Source organism: Lipomyces oligophaga (genome assembly GCF_038497815.1).
Source record: "Lipomyces oligophaga strain CBS 7107 unplaced genomic scaffold V1516scaffold_2, whole genome shotgun sequence".
In the NCBI taxonomy this organism is placed as follows: domain Eukaryota; kingdom Fungi; phylum Ascomycota; class Lipomycetes; order Lipomycetales; family Lipomycetaceae; genus Lipomyces; species [Lipomyces] oligophaga.
In genome coordinates this window covers 1,294,614-1,312,384 of record NW_027117786.1, presented here as the reverse complement: position 1 = coordinate 1,312,384, position 17,771 = coordinate 1,294,614, and the positions used below count along the sequence as shown (strand labels likewise).

Below are 17,771 nucleotides of genomic sequence, written 5' to 3'. Positions count from 1 at the left end.
CTTACTATATGGTAGTAATTGTGCAATATTTCCACGATTATGCTCTGGCCTGGAATATAAAGCCATATCTCCAACTTGACTAGCTAAACAACTTGTTAGGTACTTTGTTTGCTACGATTTGCGCCTAATTTTTTCTCAGGATCGGCTAATTGTCATACGAAGTCGTATAATATCAAGTCTCAAAGCAGTTTAAATAGCGAATTTACTGAAATGTCTATAATATCGTGGATCAGAACATTTCCGCTGGTCCAATTTTTCCTCGGTTGGGCGCAGGAATTGATTATGGCAATCATTAAGACAGGCCCGGTTCCGCAGCATGTGGCCTTTGTCATGGACGGAAATCGTCGATTTGCAAGACGACAGAAGCTGGAAGTTCGTGAAGGGCATTCGGCTGGATTTGAGAGTCTTGCTCACGTAAGTTTTGGAATTTGGAGAAATGGATTAGGTTGGAAGCTAATATCACGCAGATTCTAGAAATGTGCTATCAGGTTGGAATCAAAGTCGTCACAGTTTATGCGTTTTCGATTGAGAACTTTAAGCGTCCTGCTGTGGAGGTAGACGCAATTATGGAAATTGCTCGAACAAAGCTCTTGCAGTTGATACACCATGGAGATATTGCCGATCGCTATGGAGTTTCTGTGCGAGTCCTCGGCCAGCGGTCGTTGATTCCTCCGGATGTTTTGCAAGCCGTGGATCAGTCCACCGACATGACAAAGAACAATGAGCGTGCAATCTTAAATGTCTGCTTTCCGTACACTTCGCGGAACGACATTGCCACGGCGATGCAGCTGACTATCACAGATGTAGTGGATAAGGGCATGGATCCGAATGATATTGACGAGAAGATGCTAGAACAGCACATGCTCACGAAAGACTCACCTCCACTCGACATGCTGGTTCGCACATCAGGTGTGGAAAGACTGTCTGATTTCATGCTTTGGCAGGCACATCAGGATTGCAGTATTGAGTTTGTAGATTGCTTGTGGCCCGAGTTTGAGCCTTGGAGATTTAGCTGGATGTTGCTGAAATGGGGACGTAAGAAGTCGATTGAAAAGCAACGCCGCGAGATGGAAGCTGAGCGAAAGGAGATTTGAAGCGAGATAGATTAGCATGGATCTGGGTTATAAAAGTTGCTGTTTCGGAGCTTAGGAGTTGCTGAATGTATTGCTATAGAAAAATTATTATGTATGAAGGGTATTGTATATTTTTATATATAATTATAATAATATATACTATTTGCTAAGTCAATTACCAGTCGGATGCAAATGTAGCTCGTAACAGCGCAGGATAAACTCTTCCTTTGAGAATTGTTTCTTCTACAATAGCCTGGCAATGTTTCGGTTCGACAAGGCCCATCCAAATTCCTTCGCCAGTATCTTTATAGATGATGACATTACCAGCAAACTTGTGTCCTCCGACATGGGAAACGTCGTAAATAGGTACGCCGCCAGGTCTGTCATCATTTGCATCTCTGTTGAGGCCATGCTCTCGCAGACTCTGCTCAAACTCCTTTCTTAGCAAAGGCGCAGTAATTCCGCAGCGTTTATCGCGAGTTTTGTGAGAGCATAAAAGAATGACTGCTTTGTGACCAGAATCTTTGATTTCTAAGCCAGGAAATTGAGGGACCTGGTGTGGGGAAGTCATACTGAGGAGTGCATCTGCGGCAGCGTCGAGATTTGACAGAGAGATGTTTGTGGCTTCGTACATGGTCGGAAGAATAAGCATTCTTGTTAGTCTTTGGGAAGGATTCGGTTGTTCGAAATATCCCTGAGGCGGTGGCAAAGATGCGTTTGAACGTAGCACTCTGCCAACCGCTGAGTCTGAGGGGGACCAGGAATCTAAAGCTTTTGATAGTGGACTCTCAGCGTCCATGCCGTGTGTCCAATCCGTTTTTCCGGTCGCAAGAATAATATGCCGTTTCCAGGGCTTTACTGATCCCCAGAGGGGAGTGTCACGGTCTACTTTGAGGGTCCGTGGATACTTGGTTGTGCAAGTCGAGCAGTCCAAAGGACATCCATCTTCGGGCACAGCAGGTAGATCTGGCCGGATGACTGTGTCAGGTTTGGCTAAATTTTTTAAGCCAGACAATATTCCCATAATTGAATCGTGCTTGTGTATTATTATATTTGCTTGTAAAAGAGGTTATATAGGGAGTTGGAGAATGGGTGGTCATCTTATAGGTAACGATTTAGGCAGTGTTTGCATATTACTTGTTTGGGTCTAATGTCCGGCTAACTCCGCCAGCGAATTCTGCAATTACTATTTTCTTGCTTATGTACGTACTCATATATAGTATTAAGATATATATACTATTTGTGTACAAGATTATTAAAATCAAAATCATTTTGCCACGTTTGTAGAGCTTTAGTTATACTTTAACAGAAGTTGCGGTATTTATACAGCCAATAGTATTAGTTCTGATGCATTACGCTCCGCCATATCTAGTACCGAATTGAAAGCTGCACTACTCCGTATAACCAACTATAAAAGCACTTTCAAGCTGTGCTGTTCTACGCTGTTCTAAGCCGATTCGAGCTGTATCTCGATGTGCACGGCAGGAAAATCTCGGTATCCTGTCATGCTCGCCACCATCGGATAAGCCCTATGAAGAGGGTATCAGCCCAAGGAGCTCATGCGGCGAAGACCTAATCAGATAAGGAGATAGATAACGATTTCTGTGTATCAGATTTATATATGAAAATTCAGTTACTTAAAACATATTGAACATTGTCATTTACTTTCACGACTATGAATAATTAGATAGAGAACGAATCGATACTGACTTCGCTCCTTCCTTGCTCAATTATTCCTTGTCCGGTGGTAAATATTTGCATTGTTTAGGATTATTTTTTATTTTCCTAAATCAACCTTTTCATATTCTATTCTCATTTATTTAGGTCCAATCTGTTTTATACATATCAATTACATAATATCCATAATATCTTTATTCGTTCGGTGATTTTTATAGAACTGTAATATTCTGCCAACTGATCACATGACTATGATTTTATGAATTTTGCACAAAAGCTGATTCAGTATGAATTTAAGAATGCACTTTATTTAGAACGCTGCACAGTTCTACTATAATTTAATAATCGTTTTATATATGTCTCGAAGACTACTTGTACAGTTCCTCCCGCCAGCTCTGGCGATAGCAGGAGGTATATATGGAGGTCAGTTCTATATTGCATTCTCGATTTAGTCTGACGAACTAGGTTTTCAATTTTTCGATCCTTTATTCAGGTTAGCTGCAATCAGTTCTTGACTACTCTAGCTTACAAACTATCAGAGATGAACGAGACAGACTGATATCTGAAGGCGTCATTGTCCTCAAAGAAGAGCTTGGCCATCAACCACCAGGCTCAACGCCGACAGGCGACATTCCGCTATTGGTGCCGGCAAACATCATTCAAGTAAATCCATTTGAACCACTGGTTGAGTACGTTCGTCCAAAGAGACCTTGGACGTATTTTGTGCTGCATCCGAAGCAGCTTTTTGCCCCAAAGCCAGAAGTTGTTGACGTCAAGAATTTAGCCACTACTGATATTGCTTCCGGCATCTCCACGCCTTGATTAAATATAGATTATTGACGATCCCCAAACAATAGTATTCACTTTTAAATTTATTTGTATATTCTTTTTCATGTTAGCTTATACTGGGTATACCGCAGACATCCTGATTAGTTCCATCGTCGTTTCAATGATCCACTCTACACTCTTCCGCTGCTGCGGAAGAGAAGCACGAAGTCAGACAATTGATTTATAATCAACATATTCATTTTATTAGACTAAATGAAAATTTATTTTTTTTATTTTTAATTATTTGATCAGCGATGCTTCCACATTACGTTGAAATTCAAGTACAAACACCCGGATTAATAACTCCCACGCGTAGATCCAGAGTAATTCCATATATCATGGTTTCTCATTGTAATTTATAGTCGTGCATAGAGAGTATATACTACTTAGTATATACTACCTAGTATATACGTTAAACGTTAAACGTTATACGCTATAAAATTTATTAAATATACGACAAAGCAATACAATGAGTAAGTTTCTGGATTTCGACAGATCAGAGTTAACTTCGTAGACAAGGACATCCAACGCGGTCTGAACGACCGACTCTACGAGAAACGCAAAGCAGCAGCACTTGAACTCGAGAAAAGCATCCGCCAATGCGTCGATAACAACGAGGACTCTAAGATCCGGTCCATTGTTGATCAACTGTGTCACGATTTCGCGTACGCCGTCCACCAACCTAACGCACGCAATGGAGGACTAATCGGTCTTGCCGCGTCGGCCATCGCCTTGGGTCCGAACGTTGCACCGTACCTCGAGGACATAATTCCGCCTGTTTTGGCCTGTTTTGGAGATCAAGATGCTCGTGTACGCTATTATGCCTGTGAAAGTATGTACAACATTGCAAAGGTTGCAAAGGGAGAAATTCTTCTCTACTTCAACGAAATCTTCGATGCACTCTGTCGACTCGCCGCCGATTCGGAGCTGACCGTCAAGAACGGCGCAGATCTGCTAGACAGACTTATCAAAGACATCGTCGCAGAAAAGGCGGCTACTTATGTTTCGATCATTCACACTTCTCCCGAACAACCTCCGCCTGATCCGGCTGCGGACGAAGACGATCCCTCGAAACCGGTTCTTGCCCATGAGCCTCCGCAGGATCCTCACGCGGAGCCAGCGTTTTCATTGGCTCGGTTTGTTCCTCTTCTCACAGACAGAATATACGTCATAAATCCATTCACACGAATGTTTTTGGTCTCTTGGATCACTCTATTGGACTCAATTCCCGACTTGGAGTTGGTCTCGTATCTTCCCGAGATTATTGGTGGATTGTTAAATTTTCTCAGCGACTCCAACGTTGACGTAAGAGTTGCCACCCAGGGCGCATTGGATGGTTTTCTAAGAGAGATTACGAGAATAGCGGAGCTCAAGAGAACGGTAAGCGAAGTTAAGGCTCACCAAGCCGCTGAGGCATCATTACAAATCGATCCGGCTATTGGTTCTTCAAATCTACCATCTTCAACTACAATAACATCGGCCGCAGCACAAGCACCTGAATCTACACAATCGTCAGCTGCAAATGATGAAGCACTCCTCTCAGACTCCGCTTCCGAAAGGTTCGTTTCCACAGATTCTGTAATTCGTGGCCGGCGGCCAGCGGGCGTCTCTGGCCAAACTATAGCCAATAGCGGGGACGAGCCTGGTCCAATAGCAAATATCAATCTTGCTGCTGCAATAGCTGAAGGTGTATATTTACCAGGCCAAGATGTTAAAGTCGACTTCGCAAAGGTAATTGACATCTTACTGTCTCATCTGGACTCAGCCGAGCAAGAGATTCAACTCACAGTTTTGAAGTGGATCGAGGCCTTCTTTGAAATTTCACCAGATGATCTTTTACCTTTCATTCCTAGATTTTTGTCATTGCTGCTGCCTACGATGGCCCATGATAACGAGCAACTCCGTAAAGCGGCCGAGAAAGTAAACCGAGATCTGATGCAGTTAATTATATCTCTACCCTCAGAACCACATCATACTAAACTGGTACAATCGCAGTCAGAAGATGAAGTCGCGCAAACTCTGAATCTCCCCCCTCCAAGACAAGGATTTGGGGTCCGCAGCGCAGCTAGTCGAAGTCTGTCGCCCGGTGCAATTGGCCGGCGATCTCTGTCGACAGAACGTTTGGGTGCTGGCGCAGAAGACGAAAGTTTGATGGGCAAGTTGGCAAGCACAAATTTATCGGGTCCATTGTCGAGGCCGACATCGCGAGTTACTTCGCCCGTTCTCGGATATCAGGAACCTAAATTTCACGTGGAACATGACAAAGATTTGGAATCCTTGTTAGATTATCCTGCTACTGTTAATGCGCTGACTCTTCATTTTCTGAATGAGCGCGAAGAAACTCGGGTTGCTGCTCTTGACTGGTTGATTATGCTGCATAAAAAGGCATCACGCAAGATCCTTGCTATCAACGACGGTACATTTCCGGCTTTATTGAAGACGTTATCGGATTCGAGTGATTCGGTAGTCACTAAAGATCTGCAACTTTTGGCTCAGATTTCATATGATGCCGACGATGAATATTTTGCGTCATTCATGTTGAATCTGCTGTCTTTGTTCAATACGGATCGTAAGCTTTTGGAAACCAGGGGAAATCTGATTATTCGGCAGTTATGTGTCAGTTTAAGTCCTGAGAGAATCTATCGTACTTTAGCGGAGATTCTGGAGAAAGAAGACGATGTGGACTTTGCGAGCATCATGGTCCAGAATCTTAACAATAATTTGATCACTGCTCCGGAGCTTCAAGGACTACGTCGACGGCTGCGGAATTTGGATACAAAAGATGGCGCGAATTTCTTTGTTTCGCTTTTTAGGTCGTGGTGTCATAACGCTGTAGCCACGTTTTCGCTATGTCTATTAGCGCAGGCCTATGAGCAGGCCTTCCATCTTCTACAAATTTTCGCTGACTTGGAAATTACTGTGACATTACTGATCCAGGTCGATAAGCTTATTCAGCTGTTAGAGTCTCCTGTGTTTACTTGTGAGTATATATGTGAACATCCTGGATTTTGTTAACAGTAACAGATTTAAGATTACAGTTGCTGGAGCCAGAAAAATATCCATTTTTGTATAGGTGTTTGTACGGATTGCTAATGCTGTTGCCGCAATCATCAGCGTTTGCAACGCTGAGGAATCGTTTGAATTCGGTCAGCGCGATTGGATATCTGCACATTGTTCCGCCAGTGTCAGTAGGCTCATCTGGAGGAGCCGGCGGCGGATCGATGTATACGGGCAAGCAAACGATGTTCAACAAGTTCAAAGGTCGAGTCGATGAATCGCTATGGAACGATCTGCTAGACAAATTCCGCTTGGTCCAGATGCGACATGAACGGCAACGTAGACAGGCTCTTTTGGCGGCTGGCGGTCCTGGAGGAGTATCGGGGATCGATCTGCCTACGGCCTCGTCGGCTACAACGACGACCACAACTACAGCTGCTTCCACACCGACATTGGTCCAACCTCAAGGTGTTCATCACCATCGCCACGCGCTGTCGTTTATCTCGGGTGATAAGAATTTTGGTAATCCGACATACAGCAACGGCATGTCTGGAACAGGCTTCCGTGACTCAAAGATCTTTCGTTCATCGCGCAAGAGTTAAGCTGGTTGCTTTATCGTGCTATTTTATTGTTTACTCGTCTTCTCTTTTCTTAATTTATGTCAACAGTCTTGTTAGTATATCTGGCTAGAATTGTAGGTCATATTGTGACGTCAGTCCGGTTCCACGTGATACTGCATTGATATGCGTCTCGACTCAACAGCGCCCTTTTTGGGGTGAAATGACCATAAATTGTACCATTTGCTGTGTTATACTATGCAATATACCGTATAGGATAGTATTTAGAATTGTACAGTATCTAGTATAGTATAGCATTATAATATTATATTAAGATAGATCTGATTATATAACTATACTAGCAGAGATCATATAGATCCTATAGATCTTTTATTGTTGATTCTGGTATCGAATTGAAACTGGAACTACATCAATACTGACAAGCAATACAATTTGGCGTACGACATAATCACTTCTTTCCAATGGATCCACAGGTCTACGTACTCCCATTGTCGGATGTTGGCGCACCCATGCCATTGGGATCCGGCACCTTCATCTCTCTTCCAGCTCCATATGAGCTATACATTCTGCGTTTTGTGTTTTCCTCGATATCATCTGTGAGTAGAGATGGAACTTTGTGGTGCAATGTTCCGCCCACTGCCGACGACCAATTTAGTCGCGAGACATTTTATCCGCATCCTATCTGTCCCGGCTTTCATGCTACCTGCAGTATCAGCATCACTATCAGCAAGCCCGGCGCATATGCCTTCTACCTAACCTATCTACCTCTCAACAAGTTCCTCGCTCCGCTTGCTCAAACAAAGTCAGTATCTGCTCGGTATCATTTCACAGTTGCTCCGCGATTCACCATGGGCGACCAGGTTTTACTGCCGGATGCATTGAACATCCAGTCGGTTGTGTCCAAGTGGCTCGGTCCCTTCTCCAACTGGGATCACCAGATGAGTATGATCCGCGCAAAGGGGTACAACATGGTTCATTTCACGCCGCTTCAGCATCGAGGTGATAGTAACTCACCTTACTCAATCTACGATCAGCTTGAGTTCGACCCGGAGATCTTCAAGCAGGGCGTGACAGACATTGAAACGTTGGTCAAGTCCATGCAGGACCGTCACCATCTTCTATCTATGACCGACGTGGTCTGGAATCATACTGCTAGCAATTCTGCTTGGCTGCGGCTTCATCCTGAAGCAGGGTACAGCGTCAAGACGGCTCCACATTTACAGGCTGCATACGAGCTTGACGACGCGCTTGTATCGTTTTCTCGTGCTCTCAGATCTCTCGGCTTACCCACAAAACTCACTGGCATGGACGACCTTCTCAAAATCATGGATGGAATCAAGGTCCATGTCCTCGGTGCACTTCGTCTATGGGAATTTTACGTCATCGATGTCCAGAAGGTCACCGAGCTCGTTGTCGAAGCGTTTCAAGCTAACTCGACCATCGCTACAGCCGTGCCGGACAACCTTTCTTTCGAGGATCTGTGCTCGTTCGTCAAGGACCGTTCGGCAAGAAAATTCAATCGACTTGGTGCTCGATTCAGAAAACTTCTTGAACCGGTGATTTTTGCTGGGATCTTGAAAACAGTTCTTGGTTCAGATGCGAAGGCCGACCTTGTTCGTTCCGAAGTCATAAAAATTATAGACGAAATCAATTTACCACTTTATCGAGAATATGACGATGATTCGGGTGAAATTCTCGAGCAGCTATTCAACCGAATCAAATACATCCGTTTAGATGACAACGGGCCCAAAGCCGGTGAAATTACGCCGCTGTCTCCTTTAGCAGATGCCTATTTCACCCGTGTTCTCGTTGACGGCGAGACCATTGGTTTAGCCAACAACGGTTGGATCTGGAATGGCAATCCTATGGTAGACTTTGCGAGCTCGAATTCAAAAGCTTATCTTCGCCGTGAAGTCATTGCGTGGGGTGACTGTGTCAAGCTACGCTATGGCCGGTCACCGGAAGACTCTCCATATCTATGGGATCATATGAAACGGTACACCGAGATTTGCGCGACTTATTTCCATGCTTTCAGGATAGATAATTGCCACTCCACACCTATACATGTCGGCGAATACCTTCTTGATTGCGCACGCCAGGTCCGTTCGGATCTTTACGTTGTCGCTGAACTCTTCACCGGCTCGGAAGAAATGGATAAGCTTTTTGTAGAGCGTCTGGGAATTAACAGTTTAATCCGCGAAGCTATGCAAGCTTGGTCCATTTCTGAGCTTTCGAGGCTTGTCCATCGACACGGAGGCCTACCGATTGGTAGTCTTACCCGCTCGACTTTATCCAACGACAAGCTGATTCGTGCATCTTATGTGCATGCTCTATTCATGGACTGCACACATGATAACGAGACACCAGCGCAAAAACGCACAGTCGAAGATACTTTGCCCAATGCTGCGCTGGTCGCAATGTGTGCATGTGCCACTGGCTCTGTCGTGGGCTACGACGAATGTTATCCGCGTTTGCTCGACGTAGTTTCAGAGAAGCGTGAGTATACTTTTGGTAATGGAATTGGGTCAATCAAGAAAATTCTGAATGACGTCCACGAATATACCGGGAAAAATGGAGCTGAAGAAATGCACGTCCATCACGAAGGGAATTTTATCACAGTCCATAGAGTGAATCCAAGAAAAGGCAAGGGATGGTTTCTAATAGCCCATACTAAGTTTTCTGAGGGTGAAGACAATCAAAGACGTAAGTTTTTTTTTGGTTTGATTAAGATTTAGTCCTCATGTTGAATTTATAGTGGGACCGATATTTTTACAAGGCACTTTTGCTCGACCTGTGTTGACGTCGATGCTCCGCAAAACCGGAGAATACAAAGATTCAGATACACAATTGAATGGAATTCCTGTGGAAGTTGTTGATTTGCAGGCTGCCGATGTCATATATGATTCTACAAACAACCAGTCCGTGGTCAATCTTCCAGAACTATTTCCTCCAGGCTCGATAGCATTGATTCGCACATGGATTCCAAGCGCTGAAGAAAGTGTGGACGACTTTGTCGTATCTGGAGCTCAGGAAGCCGTTCAGAATTTAGATCTGATTGATCTCAACATTATTTTGTATCGTTGTGATGGTGAAGAGCGAGATTTATCGCAGGGCCAGGATGGCGTTTATGTTGTTCCGAACTATGGACCGCTGACATATGCCGGCTTGCAGGGCTTCATGTCTCCGTTGAAACAGATCATTTTCAATAACGATCTTGCACATCCGCTCTCTGAACATCTACGCCAGGGCCAATGGACACTGGATTATATTGATTATAGACTGTCCAAGTACGTTACCGACTTTCCAAACCTGAAGCCATTAAAATCTTGGTTCGAGTCTCGGTTCGAAGCAATTCGCAAAGTTCCTCCGTTTTTGCTTCCGCGCTACTTCGCAATGGTTCTAGAGATAGCATATGAGGCATGCTGCGAGAAGGTCGTAAAACTGCTGGAGTGCGACTTTAAATTTTCACATCCGTTTTTGCAAAGTTTATTATTAACTTCGGTCCAGTTGGTTGGAATCGTAAATACGACCTCATTATATCCTAACAAACAGGTGCCTTCTCTTGCAGCCGGTTTACCCCATTTTAGTAAGGATTACATGCGTTGTTGGGGGCGTGATGTATTTATTTCTCTGCGCGGACTGCTAATTGTTCCGGGTCGATACGAGCTTGCAAAGGACCACATTCTCGCCTTTGCCTCGACTCTGAAACATGGCATGATTCCAAATTTATTGGATGCCGGCCGAAACCCTCGATATAACTCCCGGGACTCAGTCTGGTTTTTCCTTCAGAGCGTGCAAGAATACGTGAAGATTGTTCCTGGAGGAGAATCAATTCTACAGGAAAGAGTCAAGCGGCGGTTCCCCCTTGATGATCGGTTCATTGAATATAATGACTCTGAAGCCTTCAGCTATTCGACATCGTTGGTAGACATCATTCAAGAGATTTTCCAGCGCCATGCTGAGGGCATCCATTATCGGGAACATAACGCCGGTTATAGTCTTGATATGCAGATGAAGGACGAAGGGTTCAATGTAAATGTGGACGTCGATTGGGAGACAGGTCTGATTTTTGGCGGAAACCAGTGGAATTGTGGTACTTGGATGGACAAGATGGGTGAATCTGACCATGCAGGAAATAAGGGCTGGCCTGGGACACCACGAGACGGCGCTGCAATCGAAATTTCTGGCATGTTGAAGAGCGCACTCAGGTGGGTCATTGAGTTGAACTCGAAGGGATTGTTTCCTTATACAACTGTCACAACCAACAGTGGCAGACGAACCGTCAGCTTTAGGGACTGGAACAATTTAATTCAAGCTAATTTTGAGCGTGTTTACTATATCCCACTAGACAAAGCCGATGACGAACATTTTATCGTGAATCCGAAATGTGTAAACCGGCGGGGTATCTATAAAGATTTGTTTCGGTCTGGTAAGGAGTACGAGGATTATGAGCTGAGACCTAATTTCGCTATAACTATGACTGTTGCACCAGAGCTCTTTACTCCCGAACGAGCTCTAGGGGCGATTGCGTTAGCAGATACGATCATCCGAGGTCCATATGGAATGGCGACTTTAGATCCTTCTGACCTTAACTACAGGCCATTTTACAATAACTCCGAGGACTCAACAGATTTCAAGACAGCAAAAGGCCGCAACTATCATCAAGGTCCTGAATGGCTATGGTGCACAGGGTATTTTCTTCGAGCGTTTCTACATTTCGACCTACTCCGAAAAACGACAATGATTGAGAAACTCGAGACTTTGCAACAACTCAATTCTCGACTTGAAGGCCACCAGAAGTGGATTCGTGAGAGTGCCTGGGCAGGACTGACCGAGCTAACAAATAAAGATGGACAGTTATGCCATGACTCGTCGCCTACACAAGCTTGGAGCTCAGCTACGTTGATAGATTTGTTCCATGATGCGTATACTTTGTTATCGGCCGAATAATCTTTTGAGTATCTCTAGCTTTATTGAATTGTAAATTTAGGAAAGCTTATTATCACAAATGATAGACGACACATGATTTATTGTTCTAGTCTCCTTTATTGTACTTATAACAAGCATTATCTCAGCTGCAAAGCAAATACAATTTAAATATCATAAAGTCAAGACTTCTTGCACGAAGGCATCATTTTCCAGCTTCATCTTATTTTCTGGCGAATCGATAACCTGTTTAAATACGTCCAACAGCTTCGATTTATCTTGAACTTGCTTTGCTTGCATTCTCCATTCTTTAAGAATTTGATATAGCAGCTTGCCACCTTCAGCCACTTGAGCTTTGGTACACTTTGTTTCCAGGTCATGATTATCGAGATCCTCAAGTTCCGATGCCTTTCTCTTCGCCATATTGATCACCTTCTCAGGGAACCGTACAAGTTCGGCCACGTGAATTCCGAACGATTGATTGCAAACTCCTTGTTCGACCTTGTAGAGCAAAGTAATCTCCTTTCCAGAGAGCTGATCGCGGTTCTTGATTGCTTGTTGTACATCCTGGATATGGGCAACAACATGCAGGTTTTGTACTTGCGGGAGTTTATCTGCGAGGTCGGTTAATTCATGAAAATGAGTCGCAAAGAGCGCAAAGCACTTTATTTCCCTAACAATATGCTGAGAAATCGCCCACGCAAGTCCAAATCCATCATAGGTTGATGTTCCACGGCCAAGTTCGTCGATAATGATCAAACTGTCTGCGGAAGCAGATTTCAAAATAGAGGACGTCTCAAGCATCTCGGCCATGAATGTCGACACTCCTTTCAACGGCGAATCTCCTGCACCGACACGAGCGAGAATACAATCGAAAACAGTCAGCTCCGCAGATCCACAAGGGACAAAACATCCTGCCTGTGCAAGAAGAGCTATTACACCGATTTGCCGGATATATGTAGATTTGCCGCCCATGTTTGGACCCGTGATGATGAGAAACTCAGAGCTACCTCGGATAAGCTCAACGTCGTTGGGGATAAACATCGCGTCGTCTTGCGCTTCGATGCATGGGTGTCTTGCTGCCTTAAGGATTGTATTGCCCGTTCCCCGAGCGTACATCCTTGGCCGAACATACGGTGTCACAGCGGTCATAGATACATATGCAAAACTAGCTATCACATCTAGATGTGCAAGAAGAGCATTCATTCGTTCCAAGACACCGCAATAAGTTGCGGCAACGGCTACAACTTCTCGTACAAGTCCGCTTTGCATACGACCGTAGGAAGAGGTCAGGTCTCGGAGCTCAAGGTTTAGCTCTTGCATTCTAGGACTTGAAAAATAAAGACCAGCCTTTTGAATCGAGTGCTCAATGTATTCCCTTTTTCCTCGAATAACACTCGAGTCCTGAATCGTTAGTTCACCATTTTCACCTCTAAACAGTGCCTTGACATAGCCGCAGTACTTACAGTACGAGTCAACCGCATGCACCATCCGTATTGTGTATGGTTCTCCAGCTTCAACTTTTTATCGGCGTCCATGCCTAGTTTATCGGCAACAACAATATGCTCTTCTTGAATCTGCATTCGAATATCCTTGATTTTCTCATCCGCTTCACGAAGCGATTCATCAAACTCTGGCTTAATAATAAATTCATGACGCTCAAGCGCATCGAGATCGATCGTAGTTTCTACGAGTTCCACGAGTTTCTCTAAGCCGGCATAAAACTCTGAGAATTTCGACGTATAGACCGCATCGACAAGCTCCGAATTGGATTCCTTACTGGTTCGTATGTTCTGAAGCGATTCGATCAAGTCTGGTATCCTAATCACCGTTTGATAAGCTCGAACGACGTCTTCCAAGCCCGCAGATCCACGCTGAAACTTCTTGGCTATCTTGTGCAAGTCTGGAACAGCAGACAAATGGATTGTCTGCAAATTTTTATGCAACTCAATATCGTCGATTAATGCCTCGACTAACGAATGCCGTTGTTCAATCTCCGTAAGATCCATCAACGGTTGTTTGAGCCACTGTCCTAACAACCGAGCTCCCGACGTTGTCTTGCATCGATTTAGTAGTCCATAAATACTCATATTTTTCGATCCATCCCGAGGACCAGGCATCAAATTGAGCGCTCGAACAGCTGCTGAATCAAGTTTCATATACTGCGAAAGATCATGCTGGTATAAGCGATATTGTCCAAAATTCGATGCATCGCTCATCAAGCCAAGATACTTCACCAGACAGGCGGCGGCGCCCATGGCTATTTTCAGACTCATCTGTGGAAGCATCGAAGCGGAGATCTCCCCTGAAAGTAGACGAGTCAAATCTTGTTCGATATCTCGCGGACTGAACTCCGCGGACCTTCGCTCTGTGATCGCAATGCTGCATCGGTCAGCAATCCCGCGGATTTTCTTTAAGTCATAGTCTTTCTTTAGCTCATCTGACTGTAAAAGTAGCTCTTTCACTCCTAATTGAATGATCAAGGATTCTAAATTAGAAAATAGCTCGTTGTCGACAAACTCAGAGACCCCTAATTCGCGAGCCGTCGCGTCAGCAAAGCAGACACCGACCAATTTCTGGTCCGACTTTGCCGAAACCCGCACTGCAATGACAACAGGGGATCCGCCGTCAAAACTGTTCGATAGATCATCCTCTACCGCTTGTAGATTTCCAGGAGATGCTTGCTTCAGTAGAGTGAATCCCTGGCGACCAGATGAAGCATAAATCTCAATTTTCAGGCCCAAATTCAACAACGCGTCACGCAAAAAGTTGCGGAATATGGCAGGTGAAAGTGTACAACCCGGTAGTCGTTTTTGCGGATCGGAGCTCCCGTAGTATTTAATTACCGTTAGTGTTCGAAACACATTCTGCGCAACATACAGCGCGTCCCGACCGTAGACAGAGTAGAAGTTATTGTGAGAAAAGACTTTGATTAAAGTGGGATCAGAGGAGTCCAGAGTCCGATAAAACGTAACAAATTTGTTTTCATCGTTTTTGTCATCAAACAAACTCTCAACCTGAGGAGCCATTCTTGGTTAATGATGTAGTTGTTTATAACTATTGAGGTTTTCTTGAAATCTGGAAGTAGAGTCTAGTTGAAGAGTTTCGGGACGCGTACTGGGAGAAGTCACGAGAACATGTGACTACGCGATGTATTTATACTATGCGAGAAAGGCCTTGATGTAGTTCTAACAATTAAATCTCCTCAAAAAAAATGGAAACTTTGCTAGTCGGACCTTCGATTGAAATTTTAGAAGCCGATGAGACGTCGTTTATTTCAGAATTTATTCTCGTAAACTCTAAGTTGACGTCGAAACATTTGCATATCAAAGTAGGTCGTCATTCGGTTCTGAATCCACGAGTTTGTTTTACTTTGCAAATACGAGAGCATCTAAACGGTACTGCTGTTGTAAGCATTGGAGATTATTCGATTGTATCAGATTATTGCCAATTTGAAATTATTTCGCAGCATTTATTAGATCCGATTGTTGTAGGAAACTATACGATCATTGATCCATCCGCTAAAATCGAAAGCGGAGTTCAAGTTGGTGATTACTGTGTCATTGGATCTAAAGCTGTCTTAGGTCATGGGTCCAAGGTTGGAGATAATTGTTATGTTGCCGCAGGAACGGTTCTGGAAGCAGGCATGATTGTCCCAGAGTTCTCGGCTGTAAGTGAAAGCAATGCTACGCGGATATTACCGGTCGGTGACGATTTCGACCAGATTCATCGGAAACGGGAAATGCGTCTCCATATAGAATTTCTAATGCGAACGATGCCATCATATAATAAGCGGAGAAAATGACTCCTCACGTCTAATTAGCTACAAGCAATAGATAAATGAACAGGTTTCTTATCGTTTCTTGCGGCCCCCACGACCACGCTTTGCAGGCTCGGCTCTGGGCTTTTTTTCAACATGTTTCAAAATAGGCGGATTTTTTGGCACACTTTCAAGAGCACTACTTCGCCGTTTTAGCCGTACTGTTCTGTGTTCACCAGATACAGAAGCTGGTTCAGCGGCAATCGGAATAGGAACTGCACGTTTTGGTCTTGGCTTGGATACTGGACGACCTATTGAATTTGGACGCCATGAGAACTTGATCGTGGGTGGTGTAGCTGAACGCAGTGTTGCTAGTTTCAACATCTCTCTCGTTACTTCCAACACATTGTTACACTGTAATCTTGTCTTTTCAGCAGTCATCCATGCATCGATATCTGCAGTTAATCGAACGACCTCCTTACGGAGATTGGGGAGAGCAAGTTGAGCTTCATAGCAAATGGATCTCAAAGCAGGAGTCAACTCCAGTGAATTCTCGGTTGATAGTGGATAGGTAGGGCACCGTCGCATAGATATATAGAGAGCAATAGTTAGAGGTTCCAGAATAGGCCATGAAACTTTGCTACTCGAATCAGAATCCAAAGCTTCTTCTCGAAGTGTAGAACCGTATTTAATTGCAAGATCTTTTAGTTTTGGAATCAAGATAGGGATTTCAGGACTCTGTGGACCTGATGCACAGCTTTCAACTGCTAACCGAAGTAAATGAGTTACTTCTCTTTCATTGGTTAGTTTGTTGGAAAGGATCGCTGGAAAGGCAATAGATGCTAGATATGTAATTAAGGAACTCGAAGAAGCATTGCGCTATATACCGTCAGTCGTTTTGCAATATCTAGTTACAGAAAACTTACGTTCAGAATGTTGACGACCCATTTCGGTAGAAAGGCAATGAAATCTAAAGCTTCTTGATTGCTGTTGGTGTGGGCCGACTGAACAGGCGCGCGAGCTACGAGAGCGTCAAGAAGCTCGGTCAATAGTGCGGTACCAGCAGGATCATCGCCACCTTTCATAGCTGCAACAGAGAGTAAAGATGGTAGAAGTTTATTGATGATATTCTTGTCATTGATGGATATTATGGATTTGATGCCATCTTTTGCATAAGCGAGAGAATTGCCGATGGATTTAACAGTACTAATCAAGATGTTCACTGCTATACTTTGTAGGGCGGGCTCATCCGCAGAAGCAGCAAATGCCCACAGCTGCTTTGAAGCTATCTCAGGCAAAGCAGTGCTTAATTTATCAAAGCTGGATTGCACAGCTTGAAGTTCTGCAGGTGTTTGGGACTGTAAGAGTTGAATCAAGATATCCATGACCAAATCTTTATCACTGTCGGAAGTGGACATCAGAACCATGTCTGGTAGTTTTCTGATGGCTTCTGTCCGGATCTGAAATGTCAGACAGTTAAAATTTAAAAAATTCAAAAAAGTATACCTTGACATCCTCATCTTCGCAAAAATCAATCATGCTTTCAATTGCTTTAGAAGCAACAGATTTCTCCCGCGCAAATGAAGAAAACAAATCCGGAATAAACGATTTAGCGAGAATGTGAGCATTTTTGCTTAAAGTCGGTTTCGAGTAAGCGAGAATCTCGGAGTATGCTTGCAATGCCTGGAGCCTGTCAGTACCTGTGTTCGGTATAGCGAGAACGGCGTACTTCTTCAGCAGACGAACCGTTGATGCCTTTGGCTACATCATATAGCTTATAGATGTTTTCCACATGGTCGAATTCTGCCATTTAGCGATTAGTTAGATAACGAACCACTGTCACTATTTGATTAACTGATTCTCTTTAATTTGATAAATTTATTTCTCAATTATCAATTATGATCGCAGATTCAGGACCAGCATGTATAGTAA

At 44.0% G+C, this 17,771-nt stretch overlaps 8 protein-coding genes across 8 annotated transcripts; 5 read left to right on the top strand and 3 right to left on the bottom strand.

Annotated features, from left to right (window-relative positions):
• Nucleotides 1-90: 90 nt before the first annotated feature.
• Nucleotides 91-1,248, top strand: V1516DRAFT_671419 (Decaprenyl diphosphate synthase-like protein). Its single transcript, XM_066921558.1, has 2 exons — nt 91-414; nt 468-1,248. Exons 1-2 carry the CDS (start codon nt 211-213, stop codon nt 1,092-1,094), a joined length of 831 nt encoding a protein of 276 aa, XP_066779130.1. The 5' UTR covers nt 91-210; the 3' UTR covers nt 1,095-1,248.
• V1516DRAFT_671418 (Sucraseferredoxin-like protein) lies at nt 1,140-2,124 on the bottom strand. Its single transcript, XM_066921557.1, has one exon. It carries the CDS (start codon nt 2,095-2,097, stop codon nt 1,249-1,251), a length of 849 nt encoding a protein of 282 aa, XP_066779129.1. The 5' UTR covers nt 2,098-2,124; the 3' UTR covers nt 1,140-1,248.
• A 982-nt stretch (nt 2,125-3,106) lies between these two features.
• Nucleotides 3,107-3,572, top strand: V1516DRAFT_662924 (uncharacterized protein; the record flags this gene model as incomplete). Its single annotated transcript, XM_066920472.1, has 3 exons — nt 3,107-3,161; nt 3,216-3,243; nt 3,290-3,572. 3 exons carry the CDS (start codon nt 3,107-3,109, stop codon nt 3,570-3,572), a joined length of 366 nt encoding a protein of 121 aa, XP_066779128.1.
• Nucleotides 3,573-3,946: 374 nt separating this feature from the next.
• On the top strand, nt 3,947-7,384 carry V1516DRAFT_647912 (vacuolar protein 14 C-terminal Fig4p binding-domain-containing protein). Its single transcript, XM_066920209.1, has 3 exons — nt 3,947-4,051; nt 4,093-6,558; nt 6,603-7,384. Exons 1-3 carry the CDS (start codon nt 4,048-4,050, stop codon nt 7,175-7,177), a joined length of 3,045 nt encoding a protein of 1,014 aa, XP_066779127.1. The 5' UTR covers nt 3,947-4,047; the 3' UTR covers nt 7,178-7,384.
• V1516DRAFT_671411 (glucanotransferase domain of glycogen debranching enzyme-domain-containing protein) lies at nt 7,385-12,424 on the top strand. The gene is made up of 2 exons (XM_066921556.1): nt 7,385-9,856; nt 9,909-12,424. The coding sequence occupies exons 1-2, from the start codon at nt 7,615-7,617 to the stop codon at nt 12,101-12,103; spliced, it is 4,437 nt and encodes a 1,478-aa protein (XP_066779126.1). The 5' UTR covers nt 7,385-7,614; the 3' UTR covers nt 12,104-12,424.
• Nucleotides 12,121-15,182, bottom strand: V1516DRAFT_647903 (muts domain V-domain-containing protein). The gene is made up of 2 exons (XM_066920208.1): nt 13,546-15,182; nt 12,121-13,483 (listed from the first exon to the last, which is right to left on the bottom strand). Exons 1-2 carry the CDS (start codon nt 15,106-15,108, stop codon nt 12,254-12,256), a joined length of 2,793 nt encoding a protein of 930 aa, XP_066779125.1. The 5' UTR covers nt 15,109-15,182; the 3' UTR covers nt 12,121-12,253.
• A 10-nt stretch (nt 15,183-15,192) lies between these two features.
• Nucleotides 15,193-15,908, top strand: V1516DRAFT_204419 (trimeric LpxA-like protein). Its single transcript, XM_066918731.1, has one exon. The coding sequence runs from the start codon at nt 15,294-15,296 to the stop codon at nt 15,882-15,884; it is 591 nt and encodes a 196-aa protein (XP_066779124.1). The 5' UTR covers nt 15,193-15,293; the 3' UTR covers nt 15,885-15,908.
• Nucleotides 15,567-17,713, bottom strand: V1516DRAFT_671407 (apoptosis inhibitory protein 5-domain-containing protein). Its single transcript, XM_066921555.1, has 4 exons — nt 17,569-17,713; nt 17,346-17,522; nt 16,766-17,299; nt 15,567-16,718 (listed from the first exon to the last, which is right to left on the bottom strand). Exons 1-4 carry the CDS (start codon nt 17,647-17,649, stop codon nt 15,933-15,935), a joined length of 1,578 nt encoding a protein of 525 aa, XP_066779123.1. The 5' UTR covers nt 17,650-17,713; the 3' UTR covers nt 15,567-15,932.
• Nucleotides 17,714-17,771: the final 58 nt, after the last annotated feature.

Excerpts from the sequence above, each read along its gene's own strand:
- V1516DRAFT_671419 (XM_066921558.1), top strand. The coding sequence starts at position 211 with ATGTCTATAATATCGTGGATCAGAACATTTCCGCTGGTCCAATTTTTC. Across the intron at positions 415-467 it reads GATTTGAGAGTCTTGCTCAC|ATTCTAGAAATGTGCTATCA; the intron begins GTAAGTTTTGGA and ends AATATCACGCAG.
- V1516DRAFT_671418 (XM_066921557.1), bottom strand. The coding sequence starts at position 2,097 with ATGGGAATATTGTCTGGCTTAAAAAATTTAGCCAAACCTGACACAGTC.
- V1516DRAFT_647912 (XM_066920209.1), top strand. Across the intron at positions 6,559-6,602 it reads AGAGTCTCCTGTGTTTACTT|ATTTAAGATTACAGTTGCTG; the intron begins GTGAGTATATAT and ends TAACAGTAACAG.
- V1516DRAFT_671411 (XM_066921556.1), top strand. The coding sequence starts at position 7,615 with ATGGATCCACAGGTCTACGTACTCCCATTGTCGGATGTTGGCGCACCC. Across the intron at positions 9,857-9,908 it reads GGGTGAAGACAATCAAAGAC|TGGGACCGATATTTTTACAA; the intron begins GTAAGTTTTTTT and ends TTGAATTTATAG.
- V1516DRAFT_647903 (XM_066920208.1), bottom strand. The coding sequence starts at position 15,108 with ATGGCTCCTCAGGTTGAGAGTTTGTTTGATGACAAAAACGATGAAAAC. Across the intron at positions 13,484-13,545 it reads GCATGCGGTTGACTCGTACT|GACTCGAGTGTTATTCGAGG; the intron begins GTAAGTACTGCG and ends CTAACGATTCAG.
- V1516DRAFT_204419 (XM_066918731.1), top strand. The coding sequence starts at position 15,294 with ATGGAAACTTTGCTAGTCGGACCTTCGATTGAAATTTTAGAAGCCGAT.
- V1516DRAFT_671407 (XM_066921555.1), bottom strand. The coding sequence starts at position 17,649 with ATGGCAGAATTCGACCATGTGGAAAACATCTATAAGCTATATGATGTA. Across the intron at positions 17,300-17,345 it reads GCGAAGATGAGGATGTCAAG|ATCCGGACAGAAGCCATCAG; the intron begins GTATACTTTTTT and ends CTGACATTTCAG. Across the intron at positions 16,719-16,765 it reads GGGTCGTCAACATTCTGAAC|CGCAATGCTTCTTCGAGTTC; the intron begins GTAAGTTTTCTG and ends GACGGTATATAG.